The sequence below is a fragment of the Phocoena phocoena genome, chromosome X (assembly GCF_963924675.1).
Source record: "Phocoena phocoena chromosome X, mPhoPho1.1, whole genome shotgun sequence".
In the NCBI taxonomy this organism is placed as follows: domain Eukaryota; kingdom Metazoa; phylum Chordata; class Mammalia; order Artiodactyla; family Phocoenidae; genus Phocoena; species Phocoena phocoena.
The window spans coordinates 68,492,825-68,508,377 of NC_089240.1; the positions used below are offsets into that span (position 1 = coordinate 68,492,825).

The 15,553-nt window shown below is 36.3% G+C and overlaps 1 protein-coding gene across 1 annotated transcript; it reads left to right on the forward strand.

Moving 5' to 3' along the window:
* Window positions 1-965: 965 nt before the first annotated feature.
* Window positions 966-5,417, forward strand: LOC136142165 (sodium/hydrogen exchanger 2-like). Its single transcript, XM_065900202.1, has 3 exons — window positions 966-1,140; window positions 4,172-4,632; window positions 5,163-5,417. The coding sequence occupies exons 1-3, from the start codon at window positions 966-968 to the stop codon at window positions 5,415-5,417; spliced, it is 891 nt and encodes a 296-aa protein (XP_065756274.1).
* Window positions 5,418-15,553: the final 10,136 nt, after the last annotated feature.

Genomic DNA, 15,553 nt, shown 5'->3' on the forward strand with positions numbered 1-15,553 from the left:
TGAGGATAATAAAAATGAAAAGGGCACAATGATACAAAAGGATATGTAACTATTCTGGAGATTGGCCTCTCTAGTGAAATCTCACTGAGTTTATAAGCAATCAATACATGTTTTTCATGGTGAAACCTGAGAAAATTGATTAACAAGTAAAGAAGGCATAATTTACATGGAGTGGAAGTTGGAGTAGAAGGTGCTTGTCCTTTTTCAGAAGTTCTATTGAAAGATATCACATGGAAGATAGGAATTATGGTAAAAAAATAAAAATAGTATTTCTATTCCCCTCTTAAGTACTAGGCCATTTATTCAGAAAAAAGAAAAGGCTTTTCTCCTAGAATTTCCAGGAGCAGCTGATTTAATTTTGTTGACCACTTCACCTCTCTCTGTGGAAATAAGGAGCTCTACCTCTAGAGTTTTCCCCAAAAGACAGCTTGAATTTGGCATCCTAGTTAGGATTCTCGTACGCAGAAGTCTTGATAGTCTCTGGAGATTTAGGAATTATTCTTGAATAGTTTTCCATATCCATTCTGAATTGGAGTTATCTTTAGTAAGAAAATAGATTGCTAAGTGGCCAGAATCCAGTTCCCAGTGAATTTCTTCCCTTGAGAGTTAGGACTGGGGGTAAAATCCTTTTCCATGTCAATCAATGAATTTGTCCCAGCTTCCTCCCTTTGCTGGCTCTGGCTCTAATTTCATTCCAGGGCATAACAGCCCAGCATTTCTCTTCTAGGACTCCATGGAGCTGCTGGAATTTTCACTGATCCATTAAATGCTAGACAGCAGGACTAAGGGTCAGGGACAGTAAACTGCATTTGTGAGCAACTGCAGCTGCGGGGGCAGTGGGGGGAGATTAAGTACTTTAGCAAGCACAGCTGGCAGAGCTGGTGGTGGCCCATGGGCTGGGCCTCCTCTTACCTCTGCTACTGGGGCAGCTCTGCTCCCATCTTCTGGGCACCTCTGGGGGTAACATGCTGCACTACTGGGACCAGACAGCAAAAAATAGCAGCTGGGGACCCAAAAGAACACAGGAAAATGCCTCGATGGTGTCTGCTCACACACTCCTCTTTTCCCTGGATTACCAGCATGTGCAAAGTCCTTTGGAGATCACACTCTGGATTATGTTAGCCTCTCTGGCAAAGATAGGTAAGTGAGTGGGCTTCCCTGGTGGCACAGTGGTTGAGAGTCCTCCTGCCGATGCAGGGGACACGGGTTCTGTGCCCCGGTCCAGGAAGATCCCACATGCCACAGAGAAGCTAGGCCTGTGAGCCATGGCTGCTGAGCCTGAGCATCTGGAGCCTGTGCTCTGCAACGGGAGAGGCCACAACAGTGAGAGGCCCGCATACTGCAAAAAAAAAAAAAAAAAAAGATAATTGAGGAACTCCCCAAGGCTCTCCCAGGGAGTTGCCTAATGGAGGAGGGGACTTTCAGGGCCTTTTCAGATGTTAAGAAAGGCACCTTTTCCTTAATAGACCAGAGAAAGGCAAAGTGGAATATTTGCCTCCTGAGCTCTGTCACAAGGATCTTTATCTTCATACCTCAAACCCTCTTGCAGTGATTATGTTCAAATGTTGGTGGTCTCCCAGCAGAAGGAGGTGGAATTAATGGGCTCAGCACAGGAACTTAGACTGCAAAGGGTCCCAGCTGTTCAAGGGTTGAGAAGATGAGGCATAACTTTAAAAGGGAGAACAGAGAAATCTTAATAGAATGATTCTAGCTGATCTGAGTCTTTAGGCAACCTTTTTTCCTCACAGGATGCTTATTATAGTTGCCAGGTAGTGAGAAAGTGGAACAAGTCCATTTCCTATTTTTTAAAAGATAGGCCTTTTTGTCACCACTCAGAATTTAAGTGGAAACACAAAGACTAAATCCAGCAAGAAAAGAAGAGCTGCTATGTTTTAACTATTTCACCTTTATGAACACCCTGATTTACTAGTGTTGTGATTCTCCTAAGGAGATTTATTATCAGTTATTCCTCTTATGTTCTTTAATAATTTATCAGACCTTTTGCCTTGGTGGTATTAAAATTATGAGAGTCCTTTAACAGTTCAAAGTATTTATGATGAAGTTAACATTTTTAAGTAGGTTGAGAACCAAAAACAATGCCAGGAAAACATAAAAGACTGTAGAATTTTGTCATTTTAAAATGAATTTATTCTAAAATAAACCATGTTCAGCATTTCAAAGTGTTATTTAAGTGACTTTATAGATACCAAAGCTTTATCATTCATGAAATGTAATATTTAATGATGACACAGAAAATCCATAGATTCATAGCACGATAGATTGTCAGAGCTGGAAAAACCCTAGAAATCATTCTTATCCAGAGGCCCAGGGAGAGAAGATGCTTTGTGAAGTTCAACAAACCAGAACTAGAATGCTAATCTCATGCTTCCTTGATTAGAAATACATGCTCTTTTGGGTGATAGTAATTAGCACTTGTGGATTGTTTTAAATTATTAGGGTTAATAATTAAGGTTATTAGGGTTAGGTTTCTTTTAAATTATTTTTTCAGTACTAGATATATTGATTGTAATAAATAGTCTAATTAAATGTTAATTTCAGGATAACAGGGCAAAGGGACTTCCCAGTAGGTCTTCCATCCCTATTGAGCCATCACTGACAGACAATTTTTTGCTGTGACCTTGTAAGAGAATGTAAATTTAAAAAAAAATCCTTGTTAGCATTCATTCAACAAATATTTTTGAGCACATTTTATGTGTGGAGCATTATACTGGGCCCATGGGCTACAGAGATGAATAAGACCCCATCTTTCCCATGAGAAGTTTTCAAATTATTTCAATGCCTAGAGGAAATAAGTGGTTCTGTAGAGGATAAAGAGAGACCTAGCATGGTTTAGTGGAAAGATAAGATTACTTTGAGCTACTTAATATTTGCTCAAATTTAGGAGCCAGTGCCTGGCACATAGGCAATCAGTATGTGTTAGATGATTGAAGTACTTCTTTGGCCTCATATTTATCATTTCTAATATGGGGATAACAGTATTTACATTGCTGTGTTGGATGAGAAAATCAAATAGAAGAGTATATGTGAAAGCACTTTTGAAACTATTTAAAGTCTAGCTTAGGAACCAACTGACTTTCTTTTCTAAAAATATATTTATTATTTATTTGATAAGTATCTGTTGAGCTATTTCTATGTGCTATCAGTGTGCTAGGGGATTAATGTAAAACCTAGCTTCAATCCTTGAGAAAGTTGTAGTCAAATTAATTAACAAATATTTTAGAAAGGGATCTCAGCAGTGTATTAGTGGTGACTGGGGCAGAGAGGAAGGGGATGGATTAGCTCAGATGACCATTAAGGTCCTTTCTATAGCAGAGAGTATTGATGACAATTAGAGTCATTATTTATAGACTTCATGTAAGCTAGAGCATGATGATGTGGCATATAATGTGGGCAAAGGTAAAAGAATACAGGATAAAACAGAGAACTGGGTTCTCTGTGGGTTGCTAGAGATGGCTGCATTTCCCTCATGGGATGAAAGACTCATATCATTGTATGAGAAAAAACTAACTTTATAGTTGGGATTGTATTTTGATAATTGAGTAGTATGCATTAGTGTTAAGTCCATATCTGTCAATCAGACCAAGTGACAGTTTGGGGTAATTATAGGAACACTGAGCTAAAAGTCAGGAGACCTGGCTGGGTTGTCACCTCAGTTCTGCTACATAATTACCATTTAGCCATGAAAAGTCACTTTACTTCTTTGGCCTCAATTTCCTTATAAGTAATTGTGATTCCTCATCAATGAAGAGTTAGTTATTATTACTAAAGCCCTTTTCAACTCTTATTATTCAAAGCAGACATTTGAATTATGGTTGTCATTTCTATATTTTTAAGTTTCTGATGTCTTTGACTATGATCATGAGAAGAGCAGAAGAATATTGCCAGCTGATAAATGCATTGTTTCCATTTTAAAACAGGTACTCACATTTGAAAATGATTCAGTGGACACTGAAAAAAAATATTTTCCATTATAAAGAAAATTGTCTCCACTCATGCATCTGCATCTTTATCAAGTCATTATTAAAATGTAAAATGCAAAATGACTGAGAAGCTATTTTCCTGAAATCATGAGGCTTGAGAAGAAGGCTGACATATAGAGATGACTGATAATAAAGATGTTATAATAGTCTATCTTTTTTCTCTTTTCTAGGATTTCACCTCTATAATAAGTTACCTGCAGTTGTACCTGAAAGCTGCCTCTTGATATTTGTAGGTCTCATCATGGGAGGACTAATTTACAGTTTAAATGACAAATCCCCACCAGTCATAAACAGTGATATATTTTTCTTGTATTTACTTTCACCAATAGTCCTTGATGCAGGATATTTTATGCCTAGTTGGCCATTTTTTGAAAACATAGGGACCATTCTGTCATATGCTGTAGTTGGAACCATGTGGAATGCATTTGGGATAGGCCTTTTCCTCTATGGCATATGTCAGGTGAAGTACTTCAAACTTCAAGATGTGTCATTGCTCCATAACTTTTGGTTTGGTAGTTTGATTGCTGCAGTAAGTCCTGTGGCTGTACTCTCTGTATTTGAAGAAATTCATGTGAATGGAAAGCTTCATATTTTGGTGTTTGGAGAATCCCTCCTTAATGATGCTGTTACTGTTGATAAGTATCCGAAGCATGAGCTTTCATGGTAATTAATTAGGTTCTCTTATGGTCACCCTTGGAATTTAAATAAGAATTGAATTCTGGTTTAGACCAGGATTGAGTAATTTAGTCTTAGGAATAAGTTTATGAATCGAGAAAATATGATTTACTGGTCATTAATATGTTTTCAAAAATAACCATGCTTTTTTGATACTATACTAATCTTGTATCAGTTTATTAAGTGAAAACTAGGATAAAACTTCTGGAGGCCACAGTCTTTCTAGTCATGTCAAATAAGAATATTTTAGCCATGAAGCATATATTCACAGCCCATCAGACAATTTTCAAACAGAATCATACATAATTTGATATTGACTTGTAGAAATATCTTTTGATGTAGGGAAGATTTCTAGGAACTCATGTTGGGAAGGAAATGGGGAGTTGGAGGACTTCAAAGTTGAGAAACCTCAAAATAGAAGGATACATAGGGCATAAGTTGAGACTCTTCTGATTGGTAAATTCACTCTAATCTTTTTTTATGAAGGTGCTCTATAAGTTGTTCAAATCTTTCTCTGAAATGCCATCTATCAAACCATTGGATATTTTGGCTGGGATAGGGAAATATTTTTTGGTTGGAATAGGAGGCATTTTCACTGGGCTCCTGTTTGGCATGGTTGCTACCTTTACCACACACTTTACCAAGACCAGCTGGGTCATCGAACTTCTCTTTATCTTCTTATATAGCTATCTCTCTTACCTGACAGCTGAAATGTTCCATCTCTCAGGGATTGTAGCATAAGTATCTGGAAAAGTCTTTGATTTATTGAATTTCTTTTAGGAATTGAGTCTGATTTCCGACTAGATATCTAGGAAATTGCATTACCTAGATATGGGAGAAGGACCCTCCCTTTATGTTCTTCTAGGGTTTCCTGTTATCTCTAATAGTCACTTAGTCATAGCACTGCAAGTGTTATTGTGGTCAAGTTCATGGGCTCCCTGTAGAGACTAAATGACTACATCCCAACTACCTTGCCTATTTTGGGTTGGAGGTCAGTATGACTCTTTCATTGTATAACAAAAATGCTGAGAATTTGGCATGGGACTACCTAGGGCAGTTCTCTATCTTTGCAGGGGAGAATCATTTCTCCTAATGGATTAGTTATCTGAGCCCAGTAGCATTCCAGTGGTAAGTAATTAGATGGCCCAGCATATAAATAAGCTTGGCATTAGTCCTTGTATAGATGAACTTTCTGCCATAACAATTAAGTAATTTTATTACTTCTTTTGTAAACCATATGGCATGTTTTTTTTTCTTATCCATCACTGGCATTTAACCAATGATGATAGTACCTCATATCTAGTAATTAGCTTGTAAGGCTAAATGCCCACATGGTAAGTATTAACACCAAAATGCTTTTGTACTAGGGTTCAGACAGACCATCCCGCTCTGTGTTTTTAAAAGAAATAGAATGCTTTTTTTTTTTCAAATGTTGCATGTTTTCTGAAAGCTTAAAACGAAAAAGAGAAAAGATTGATTTTTTTTTTGCAGTACGCGGGCCTCTCACTGTTGTGGCCTCTCCTGCTGCGAACGTGCAGGCTCAGCAGCCATGGCTCACAGGCCTAGCTTCTCCACAGCATGTGGGATCTTCCCCGACCGGGGCACGAACCCGTGTCCCCTGCACCGGCAGGCGGACTCTCAACCACTGCGCCACCAGGGAAGCCCGAAAAGATTGATTTTTAAATTAAGTTCTATAGAACTAATGCCATTTGATTTTAGGTTGCTCTAAGTTCTAAATGGAATTACTGTACATGATAAATGTCACAGTATAGTGCTTGAAATTAGTCTGTTTTAAATAAAATGTTCTAGGTTGAAAGCAAGGATTCTATCTAGGGTCTGGGTGACTGCATTTTAACTTGTTGAGGGATGTAGTTTGTGCTTAAATTGTCTTTGATTTTTATTGTTCGCATTACCTATTAATGAAAGACATGTTAAAAAATCCAATAAAGGAATTGGATTAGGAAATTTAAATTTAATTCTTCTAATCCAGGGCATTTTCCAAAGCTTTGAATACAGTATCTTTTAAGTGGCTTCCTTCTTTTGAGCACCCTGGACTTTTAAAGAACTTTGCAATGTGGAGATTATTGCCATGTCTGTGTTGAGTCCTGAAAGAAACAGGGGGTCTCTCAGGTTAGAATGAAGCCCAGTCAATCTTTTTCCATTGTCCCTGAGAGACACTTTAATTAAAAAAACAGACAAGGGGCTTCCCTGGTGGCGCAGTGGTTGAGAGTCCGCCTGCCGATGCAGGGGACGCGGGTTTCTGCCCCGGTCCGGGAGGATCCCACGTGCCGCGGAGTGGCTGGGCCCGTGAGCCATGGCCGCTGGGCCTGCGCGTCCGGAGCCTGTGCTCCGCAATGGGAGAGGCCACAGCAGTGAGAGTCCCACATACCGCAAAAACAAACAAACAAACAAACAAACAAAAAAAACAGACAAGTATTTATGAGCTCCTGTATGTTTAGTGCTATTCTCATTGTTAGGAGTGATAAAAGTTACTTTTTAAAATAATTAAATTCTTGCTTTCAGAGATCTTATAATCTACTTAATGATGAAAAACATACACATGAAATAATAGGTTGACAAGAAAGAAGGATGGGAAATACTCAAATGTACGGTAACAATGAAGAGCACTTATCTGCTGTCATGCCTGGGCCTGGGCCAGAGTTCCTTGTGGAGAAGGGAAGGTCTGAGACCTAGGGGGAAAGCAAGAGTTGGGGGGGGGGGGAGGTGTAGAAAAGGGAGAAGAGGAGGCTGGCTTCATGGCTCTCTCAACACTGAAGACCTAGAGGCTATAGAATTTTCTGCCTGCTTCCTCCTTTTGCCTTCCATAATAACTTCTTTTAATCTTTAGTGCCATTAAATATTGCACAGTTTTTGATTCATATTAACTGCCTTAAGTGTGAGGACAATTTGTAACCAGCTACTCATTAAATCTTCCAGAAAGTGGCCACAAGGTACTTAATTATTTTTACCTTATGCATATGTGAGCATGTTTTATCCATCCCCACCTCCAAAGATTGTGAGCTCCTGTAAGATAGAGACAATATCCTCTGTACTTGTCTGCTTTAACTAACTAACTAGCATACCATAGATGCTAAATATTTATTGAAGATAAGTTTTATTAATTTATTTATTTAGCATTATTATTACTTTACTTTTGTGTGCCTCCCAGAGAAAAGTTAGACTGGTAAAATGCTTTGGGGACTGGTAAAAATATTGTTATTTTGTTACCAAACTCAAGTTCAGCTGCTTGCCTCTGAAAGCTGATACTGGAGGCACAAGTGTTGGTTGGAAAAGGAAAAGTTGCTTTATTCAGGAGGCTGGCAACCTGGGGAGAAGGTGGACCAAGAACCAATTATACAGATTCTACTCAGCCATGAAAGTTTTTAAAGGGGAAAGGGGAAGCTAGTTGCTGATAATTATTTGGGGAGGGCGTCAGAATCTTGGTCATCTTTCACTGTGTGCAGACTTACTGACTCCTTGTGATCTTTCTTTAGATGCTATCTTGTTCATGCAGTTTGCTCGTGAGGTTACTGAAGGGGAAAATAGGGAAAAGATCTAGTCATCGGTTAATTACTTATTCTTCATTCCTACTTCTTCAGTCTAAGAAAAAAAATCAACAGGTTAGACAAGGCATTATGTGATCAAAATATTTGAGAAATATGCTTGGGCCAGAGATTAGTGAAGCATGGGGGCACCTGGTGTAAGGTTAAGTTAAAATACAGCTGCTAAAGTGATGGGACAAAGGGCCTCCTGCAAAGAGCTGCTTCCTGCAAAAATCTGTTTCCTGCAAAGAGCTGCTTACAATTTGATAGGTGTATTAAATACCTAGTAGCCCAAGTTACAGTGCTAGGTGCTACATACAAAATTTTTGTACAGAGATACAACCCCTTTTTTAATTATTAGAGCTTGCTGTTACTTCAACACTTTATATAGTAAGGGTGAAAGCAAATAAGTGGTTGAAATTGATAGTCTAAGTGGTCTAAAAAGAAAGCTGTTCTCACCTTAAAATCCTTGTTATAATATTTTTTTAAAAAAAGAACTAGTATTAGAATTTGATTCCTAAGTGGCTGTACTTCAAAAAAATACTATTTGTCTCCCCTTTTTTAAATGTTCTGCTGAATTAAAACTTTGGATTTGTACAGTGAAAAGAGAAAGAAATGAAAAGGAAAAAATGGGTGACCAAAAGTCTGTTGGGTGACAGCTGATAGTGAAGGGAAAAGAAATAAAAGAAGTAGGGACAGGAAACCTTATAAAGTAGGTGAGAATTATTGCCAAATTAGCACATGGGGTGTGCCAGACTATCAATATAAGAACACAAATTTAACTTATGTAGGCAGGCTTGATTTGTTTTGCATGGAGAGCTACAGGAACCATATCTGATTATTACTGGTAAAGGTCTCACATGGATCTTTTTTGACAGGTGTACTAAACTGTAAATTTTAGTCCTAGCCGTTACCCAAAAAGGTGAATAGTTACAACTTAATTTTATAGTAATTTACTATTGCACCATATACAGTTTGTTATGTAAAGAGAAATCATAAGGTATGCAGAGTTATGAAGTAAAAAATACCTGAAAATTTTTGAGTTTAGTACAGGCATATCTCACTTTATTGTGCTTCATTTTATTACACTTCACAGTTATTGCATGTTTTACAAACTGAAAGTTTGTGGCAACCCTGCATTGAGCAAGACTATTGGTGCCATTTATTCAATAGCATTTGCTCACTTCATGTCTCTGTGTCACATTTTGATAATTCTTGTAATATTTTAAACCCTCTACCAGCAGAAAGATTACAACTCACTGAAGGTTCAGTTGATGGTTAGCATTTTTAGCAATAAAGACTTTTAAAATTAAGGTATATCCATTGATTTTCAGACATAATGCTATTGTACATGTAATAGATTACAGTACAGAATAAACATAATTTTATGTGCACCGGGAAAACAAAAATTTCATGTGACTTGCTTTATTGCAATATTCACTTTATTAGAGTGATCTGGTACAGAACCTGCAATATCACTGAGGTATGCCTATATTCCACCTAGATTTTGTTGTGTTTTAGATCTTTGGCTTTTCTTCCTTATAAAGCACAGTCTTGGGGTGCTTACAGTAACTTTTTTTTGTATGAGAAGGATATTAATAACATTTTACTATATGAAAAATAAGTGAGCTATGCAGGATAATTTTTTCTATTTTAACATGGTGTGGCATTGGGTGATAGAAAGGCCGTAAGTACTGGAATTAGTCAGAGTTGGGTTCAAATATATGCTCTGCAACTTACTAGTTGTTTAACATTGGGCCAGTTAGTTAACTTATTTACATTTTGTGTATTTTGTGAGTTTATGAAGATTAAATGGAATAATTCATGAAATGTGAGTATCATGTAGTAGACACTCATATTAGCAGTTCTAACCATTTTATTAGGAATGTGTTATATTTAATAGTTAATAAATGAAAACGTATTTTAATCCTGCTTTATCCCCAAATTTTACTTAAATAGCTTTTCCTTTACCTGATATTGCCACCTTCATTAGCTCTTCTTACCCTAAAGGAAATGACCAAATTATAGTTCTGGTTTTGCATAATTGATCTTTCACTCTCACCTCTCTTTATACCTTCTTTTTGGTGTCATTTCTAAAAAAGAATTAGAAATGACCTAAGTGTTGTGGAGGGGTACTTTAAAACCACAGCTATTTCATTCATCTTTTATCTGGTTATTGTCTTTCTTTATGAGATGTATGAATGTATGTTTTTCTATAGTTAGAAAACAGAATAGAAAGAAAAATTACAATCAATCTTTGAAAATAATCAGTTTATATGCAAATTGTATTTCTAGATTAATGTATATACTGTCAGAGTTACTTCATGTTACCTATGATCATAAAGTGATTAAGAGTAGGAACCATGTCTAAAAACAGAATTACCATATGACCCAGCAATCCCACTACTGCACCTATACCCAGAGAAAAGCATAATTCTAAAAGACACATATACCCCAGTGTTCATTGCAGCACTATTTACAATAGCCAGGTCAGGTCATGGAAGCAACCTAAATATCCACTGATAGATGAATGGATAAAGAAGATGTGGTACATATATACAATGGCATATTACTCAGCAATAAAAAGAAGAAAATTAGGTCATTTGTAGAGATGTGAATGGACCTCGGGACTGTCATACAGAGTGAAGTAAGTCAGAAAGAGAAAAACAAATATTGTGTATTAACACATATATGTGGAATCTAGAAAAATGTTACAGATGAACAGGTTTGCAAGGCAGAAATAGAGACACAGATGTAGAGAACATACATATGGGCACCAAACGGGGGAAGTGGGGTGGTGGTGGTAGTGGGATGAATTGGGAGACTAGGATTGACATATATACACTAATATATATAAAATAGGTAACCAATAATAACCTGCTGTATAAAAAAATAAATAAATAAAATTCAATTAAAAAAAAGAATAGGAACTATGTATGGGGGAGAAATCACACAATGCACCATACTGATCAGAAAATATTAAGCAGTATCAACTGGGAATTGCCTTAGATGTGGTCATAGTGCATGTCTGGTGGCAATAATGTATTCTGGGTAATATTTTAATTAGTTACCACGTCTAAGATCCTCAAAGATGCAAATGTAGAACTCTCTTGTGCTGAAAGACACCAGACAGCATGTAGTATTTCAGGAATTTCAGCAGATGCTCTATGTGAATCTTACTCCCTGAGGATTTCATTATTCCATTTCTCTCAAACAATCACAAATTGACCCAAGAGAATGGACATTTGTGGTTATAGAGCTGCTTTCTTTCTTTTTTTTTTTTTTTTACAGAATAGGATATGAGAATAAAACCTGCATGTAACAGGTTGGAAAACAAGAAATTTATGATAATTATTAAGTAACCAAATGCTATTTATTGGAAGAAATTATTAAACATAGTGAAAACAAAAAGGAAATATATTCTCTGGAGATTAATTAGCACTTGAGAGTTCACTTTAGGCTTTTGATGCCCAATTATTTTTAGATGTTTTTTAAAATGAATTTTTATTGGAGAATAGTAGCGTTACAATGTTGTGTTAGTTTCTGCTGTACAGCAAAGTGAATGAGCTATATGTATACATATATCCCCTCATTTTTGGATTTCTTCCCCATTTAGGTCACCACAGAGCACTGAGTAGAGTTCCCTGTGCTATACAGCAGATTCTTATTAGTTATCTATTTCATATATAGTAGTGTATATATGTCAATCCCAATCTCCCAATTAATCCCACCCCCCTTATCCCCCTTGGTATCCATAAGTTTGTTCTCTATGTTTGAGTCTCTATTTCTGCTTTGCAAATAGATCACTTATACCATTTTTCTAGATTCCACATATATGTGTTAATATACGTTATTTGTTTTACTCTTTCTGACTTACTTTGCTCTGTATGACAGTCTCTATGTCCATCCACGTCTCTGCAAATGACACACTTTTGTTCCTTTTTATGGCTGAGTAATATTCCATTATAAATATATACCACATCTTTATCCATTCATCTGTTGATGGGCATTTAGGTTGCTTCCATGTCACGGCTATTGTAAATACTGTTGCAATGAACATTGGGGTGCATGTATATTTTTGAACTATGGTTGTCTCAGGGTATATGCCCAGGAGCAGGATTGCTGGATAGTATGGTAACTCTATTTTTAGTTTTTTAAAGGACCCCCATACTGTTCTCCATAGTGACTGTATCAATTTACATTCCCACCAACAGTGTAAGAGGGTTCCCTTATCTCCACACCCACTCCAGCATTTATTGTTTGTAGATTTTTTGATGATGGCCATTGTGATTGGTGTGAGGGTAATACTGCATTGCAGTTTTGATTTGCATTTCTCTAGTAATTAATGATGTTGAGCATCTTTACATGTGTTTGTTGGCCATCTGCATATCTTCTTTAGAGAAATGTCTATTTAAGTCTTCTGCCCATTTTAGGATTGGGTTTTTTGTTTTTATGATATTGACCTGCATAAGCTGCTTGTAAATTTTGGAGATTAATCCTTTGACAGTTGCTTCATTTGCAAATATTTTCTCCCATTCTGAGGGTTGTCTTTTGGTCTTGTTTATGGTTTCCTTTGCTGTGTAAAAGCTTTTAAGTTTCACTAGGTCCCATTTGTTTATTTTTGTTTTTATTTCCATTTCTCTAGGAGGTGGGTCAAAAAGGGTCTTGCTGTGAGTCATGTCATAGAGTGCTTGTTTTCCTCTAAGAGTCTTAGTGTCTGGCCTTACATTTAGGTCTTTACTCCATTTTGAGTTTATTTTTTGTCTGTGGTGTTAGGGAGTGTTCTCGTTTCATTCTTTTACATGTAGTTGTCTAGTTTTCCCAGCACCACTTATTGAAGAGGCTCTCTTTTCTCCATTGTATATTCTTGCCTCCTTTATCAGAAATCAGGTGACCATACATGTGTGGGTTTATCTCTGGGCTTTCTATCCTGTTCCATTGATCTATATTTCTGTTTTTGTGCCAGTACCATACTATCTTGACTTCTGTAGCTTTGTAGTACAGTCTGAAGTCTGGAAGCCTGATTCCTCCAGCTCTGTTTTTCTTTCTCAAGAATGCTTTGGCTATTTGGGGTCTTTTGTGTTTCCATACAAATTGTGAAATTTTTTGTCCTAGTTCTGTTATAAATGCCATTGGTAGTTTGATAAGGATTGCATTGAATCTGCAGATTGTTTTGGGTAGTATAGTCATTTTCACAATGTTATTATTCCAATCTAAGAACATGGTCTATCTCTCCATCTGTTTGTATCATCTTTAATTTCCTTCATCAGTGTCTTATAGTATTCTGCATACAGGTCTTTTGACTCCTTAGGCACAACTGAGGAGTGTGCACTTGCTCCAATGATATTCCCCTCTACTTTCTCCAGCAGCAACATGGACTGGTTTAGAGATTATCATACTAAGTTTAGTAAGTCATAAAGAGAAAGACAAATACCATATGATATAATTTATACATATCATCTAAAATATGATACAAATGATCTTATTTACAAAATATACTCATGGACATAGAAAACAAACTTACGGTTACCAAAGGCGAAAAGGGATAGTGGAGGGATTGGGATTATCAGATACAAGCTACTATATATAGACTAGATAAACAAGAAGGTCCTACTGTATAGTACAGGGAACTATATTCAATATCCTGTAATAAACCATAATGGAAAAATATATGAAAAACAATATATATGTATACATATAACTGAATCACTTTGCTGTATACCAGAAACTAACACAACACTGTAAGTCAACTATACTTCAACTGAAAAAAAGAAAGAGTAGTAATATGTTAAGACCTAGCAAGAGCAAATGTTAAAGATGAATGTCAGGATTTCTGTAGATTTGTATGTATAGTTTCGTGTGAAAATTCATGAGATGAAACAAATCCTCTTTCCAATATCATTTTATTTCTAAATTATAATGTGTAGATAATCACTACATCTGGTATGAGAAAAGGAAAAAGATCCTTATCATAAAATAGTCAATGAGGTATCTGTACCTCTTTTAAGCCTGGCATCACAATTTAGTTTAACTTTGTGCCTAGATATACATAGGAAAGATGAGCTGAATACAGACCATATGAGGTTAGGAATTTTTTCCCTTTGGATTTTAGCCATATTAAATGATATATTTATTTGCAATTCTGTTAAATTAGATTTCTGTAGAATATTCTCATTCTTTTGATTTGGGGACCCACTTAGGATAAGTAATAAACAAAACTGAAAAGTCAGCATTCTGGCAATATGTCAATATTGCTGAAGCAATACACCTAAGCTGACCAAAATGCAGTTTGACTCAAAGTATTCTAGATGAATTTCCATTTAGCCAAATGGTAATTTGGCCTCAACTGAATATCCTGTCACTAACTTTGAGTTCTGGTAATTTTAATACAGCATAAGAATGATTAGAAATTTGATTATACATCTTTAGGCAGTATTGGAACAACTTAAATGTTCAACAGTGGGGAAGTAGTTATTATTAGAAAAATAATAATATAAAGTCATGTGTGGCTTTGGAAGGTTTTGTTCCAAAGTGTTAGCAATAATTTTCTCTCTGGATGGGTGGGATTATGGGTGTTATATGCTTCCTTTGCATATTTGTATTTTTCTCTAAGAGCTTCCTTTGCTTTTGTAGTAATAAGAAAGAAAATTAAAAGGGTAAAGAAACTTAGTTTTTAAAAAAATTACAAGCTCTAAAATTTTCAGTGGATTTAGCTCTAAATTATTTTAATCATACTGCTCTAATAGTTTGACTAAGTTTTCATTTTCTGGCACTGTGTAAAATATTTAAATTGAATTAAAATGTTTTTAAAAACAGTAATATGGACCAAAATTCTTAGTCATATACAGAGGCTGCCAGACTACTCCCACGGCTCTCCAAATTGCCATATATATATATTTTCCAAACAAATCAATTTTGGCTAAATTGTCTGTTAGCCAACTTATTTCAGCTCAAATTTTGTGTAAGAATCCCCACTTTCAGCCCATCTGTCAAGTAACCTTACATTCTCTTTCTGGTCTTGAAGTAAATTATCTGATAAACTCATTCACAATAAGATGTTCGAAACATAATCACTGGGAGTAAGATCTATGGGACAAAGGTTTAACTGGTGCCCTTCAAATAGTACTAGTACCTGAGCAAGCACTTCTCTCGTGGTTAAGGCTCGTTTTTGAGACTACAGACAAATGTGAGGAGTAAAAAGCTTTGGCTGAGGCTTGAGTCTCAGAACTCTAGACTCTGGGTGACAGGAGTAAAAAGAAACCTTTTTTCAAAGCCTTGAAGAACATGGAATCCTGGCTCATCAAAGATTAAAACCAACACAGGTCACATTACTTA

What these genes read in the sequence shown, in the direction of transcription:
- LOC136142165 (XM_065900202.1), top strand. Translation starts at nt 966, where the DNA reads ATGCTGCACTACTGGGACCAGACAGCAAAAAATAGCAGCTGGGGACCC. An exon ending in AGCCTCTCTGGCAAAGATAG is followed by an intron (nt 1,141 to 4,171) that starts GTAAGTGAGTGG and finishes TCTCTTTTCTAG; the next exon opens with GATTTCACCTCTATAATAAG. An exon ending in TCCTTAATGATGCTGTTACT is followed by an intron (nt 4,633 to 5,162) that starts GTTGATAAGTAT and finishes TTTTTTATGAAG; the next exon opens with GTGCTCTATAAGTTGTTCAA.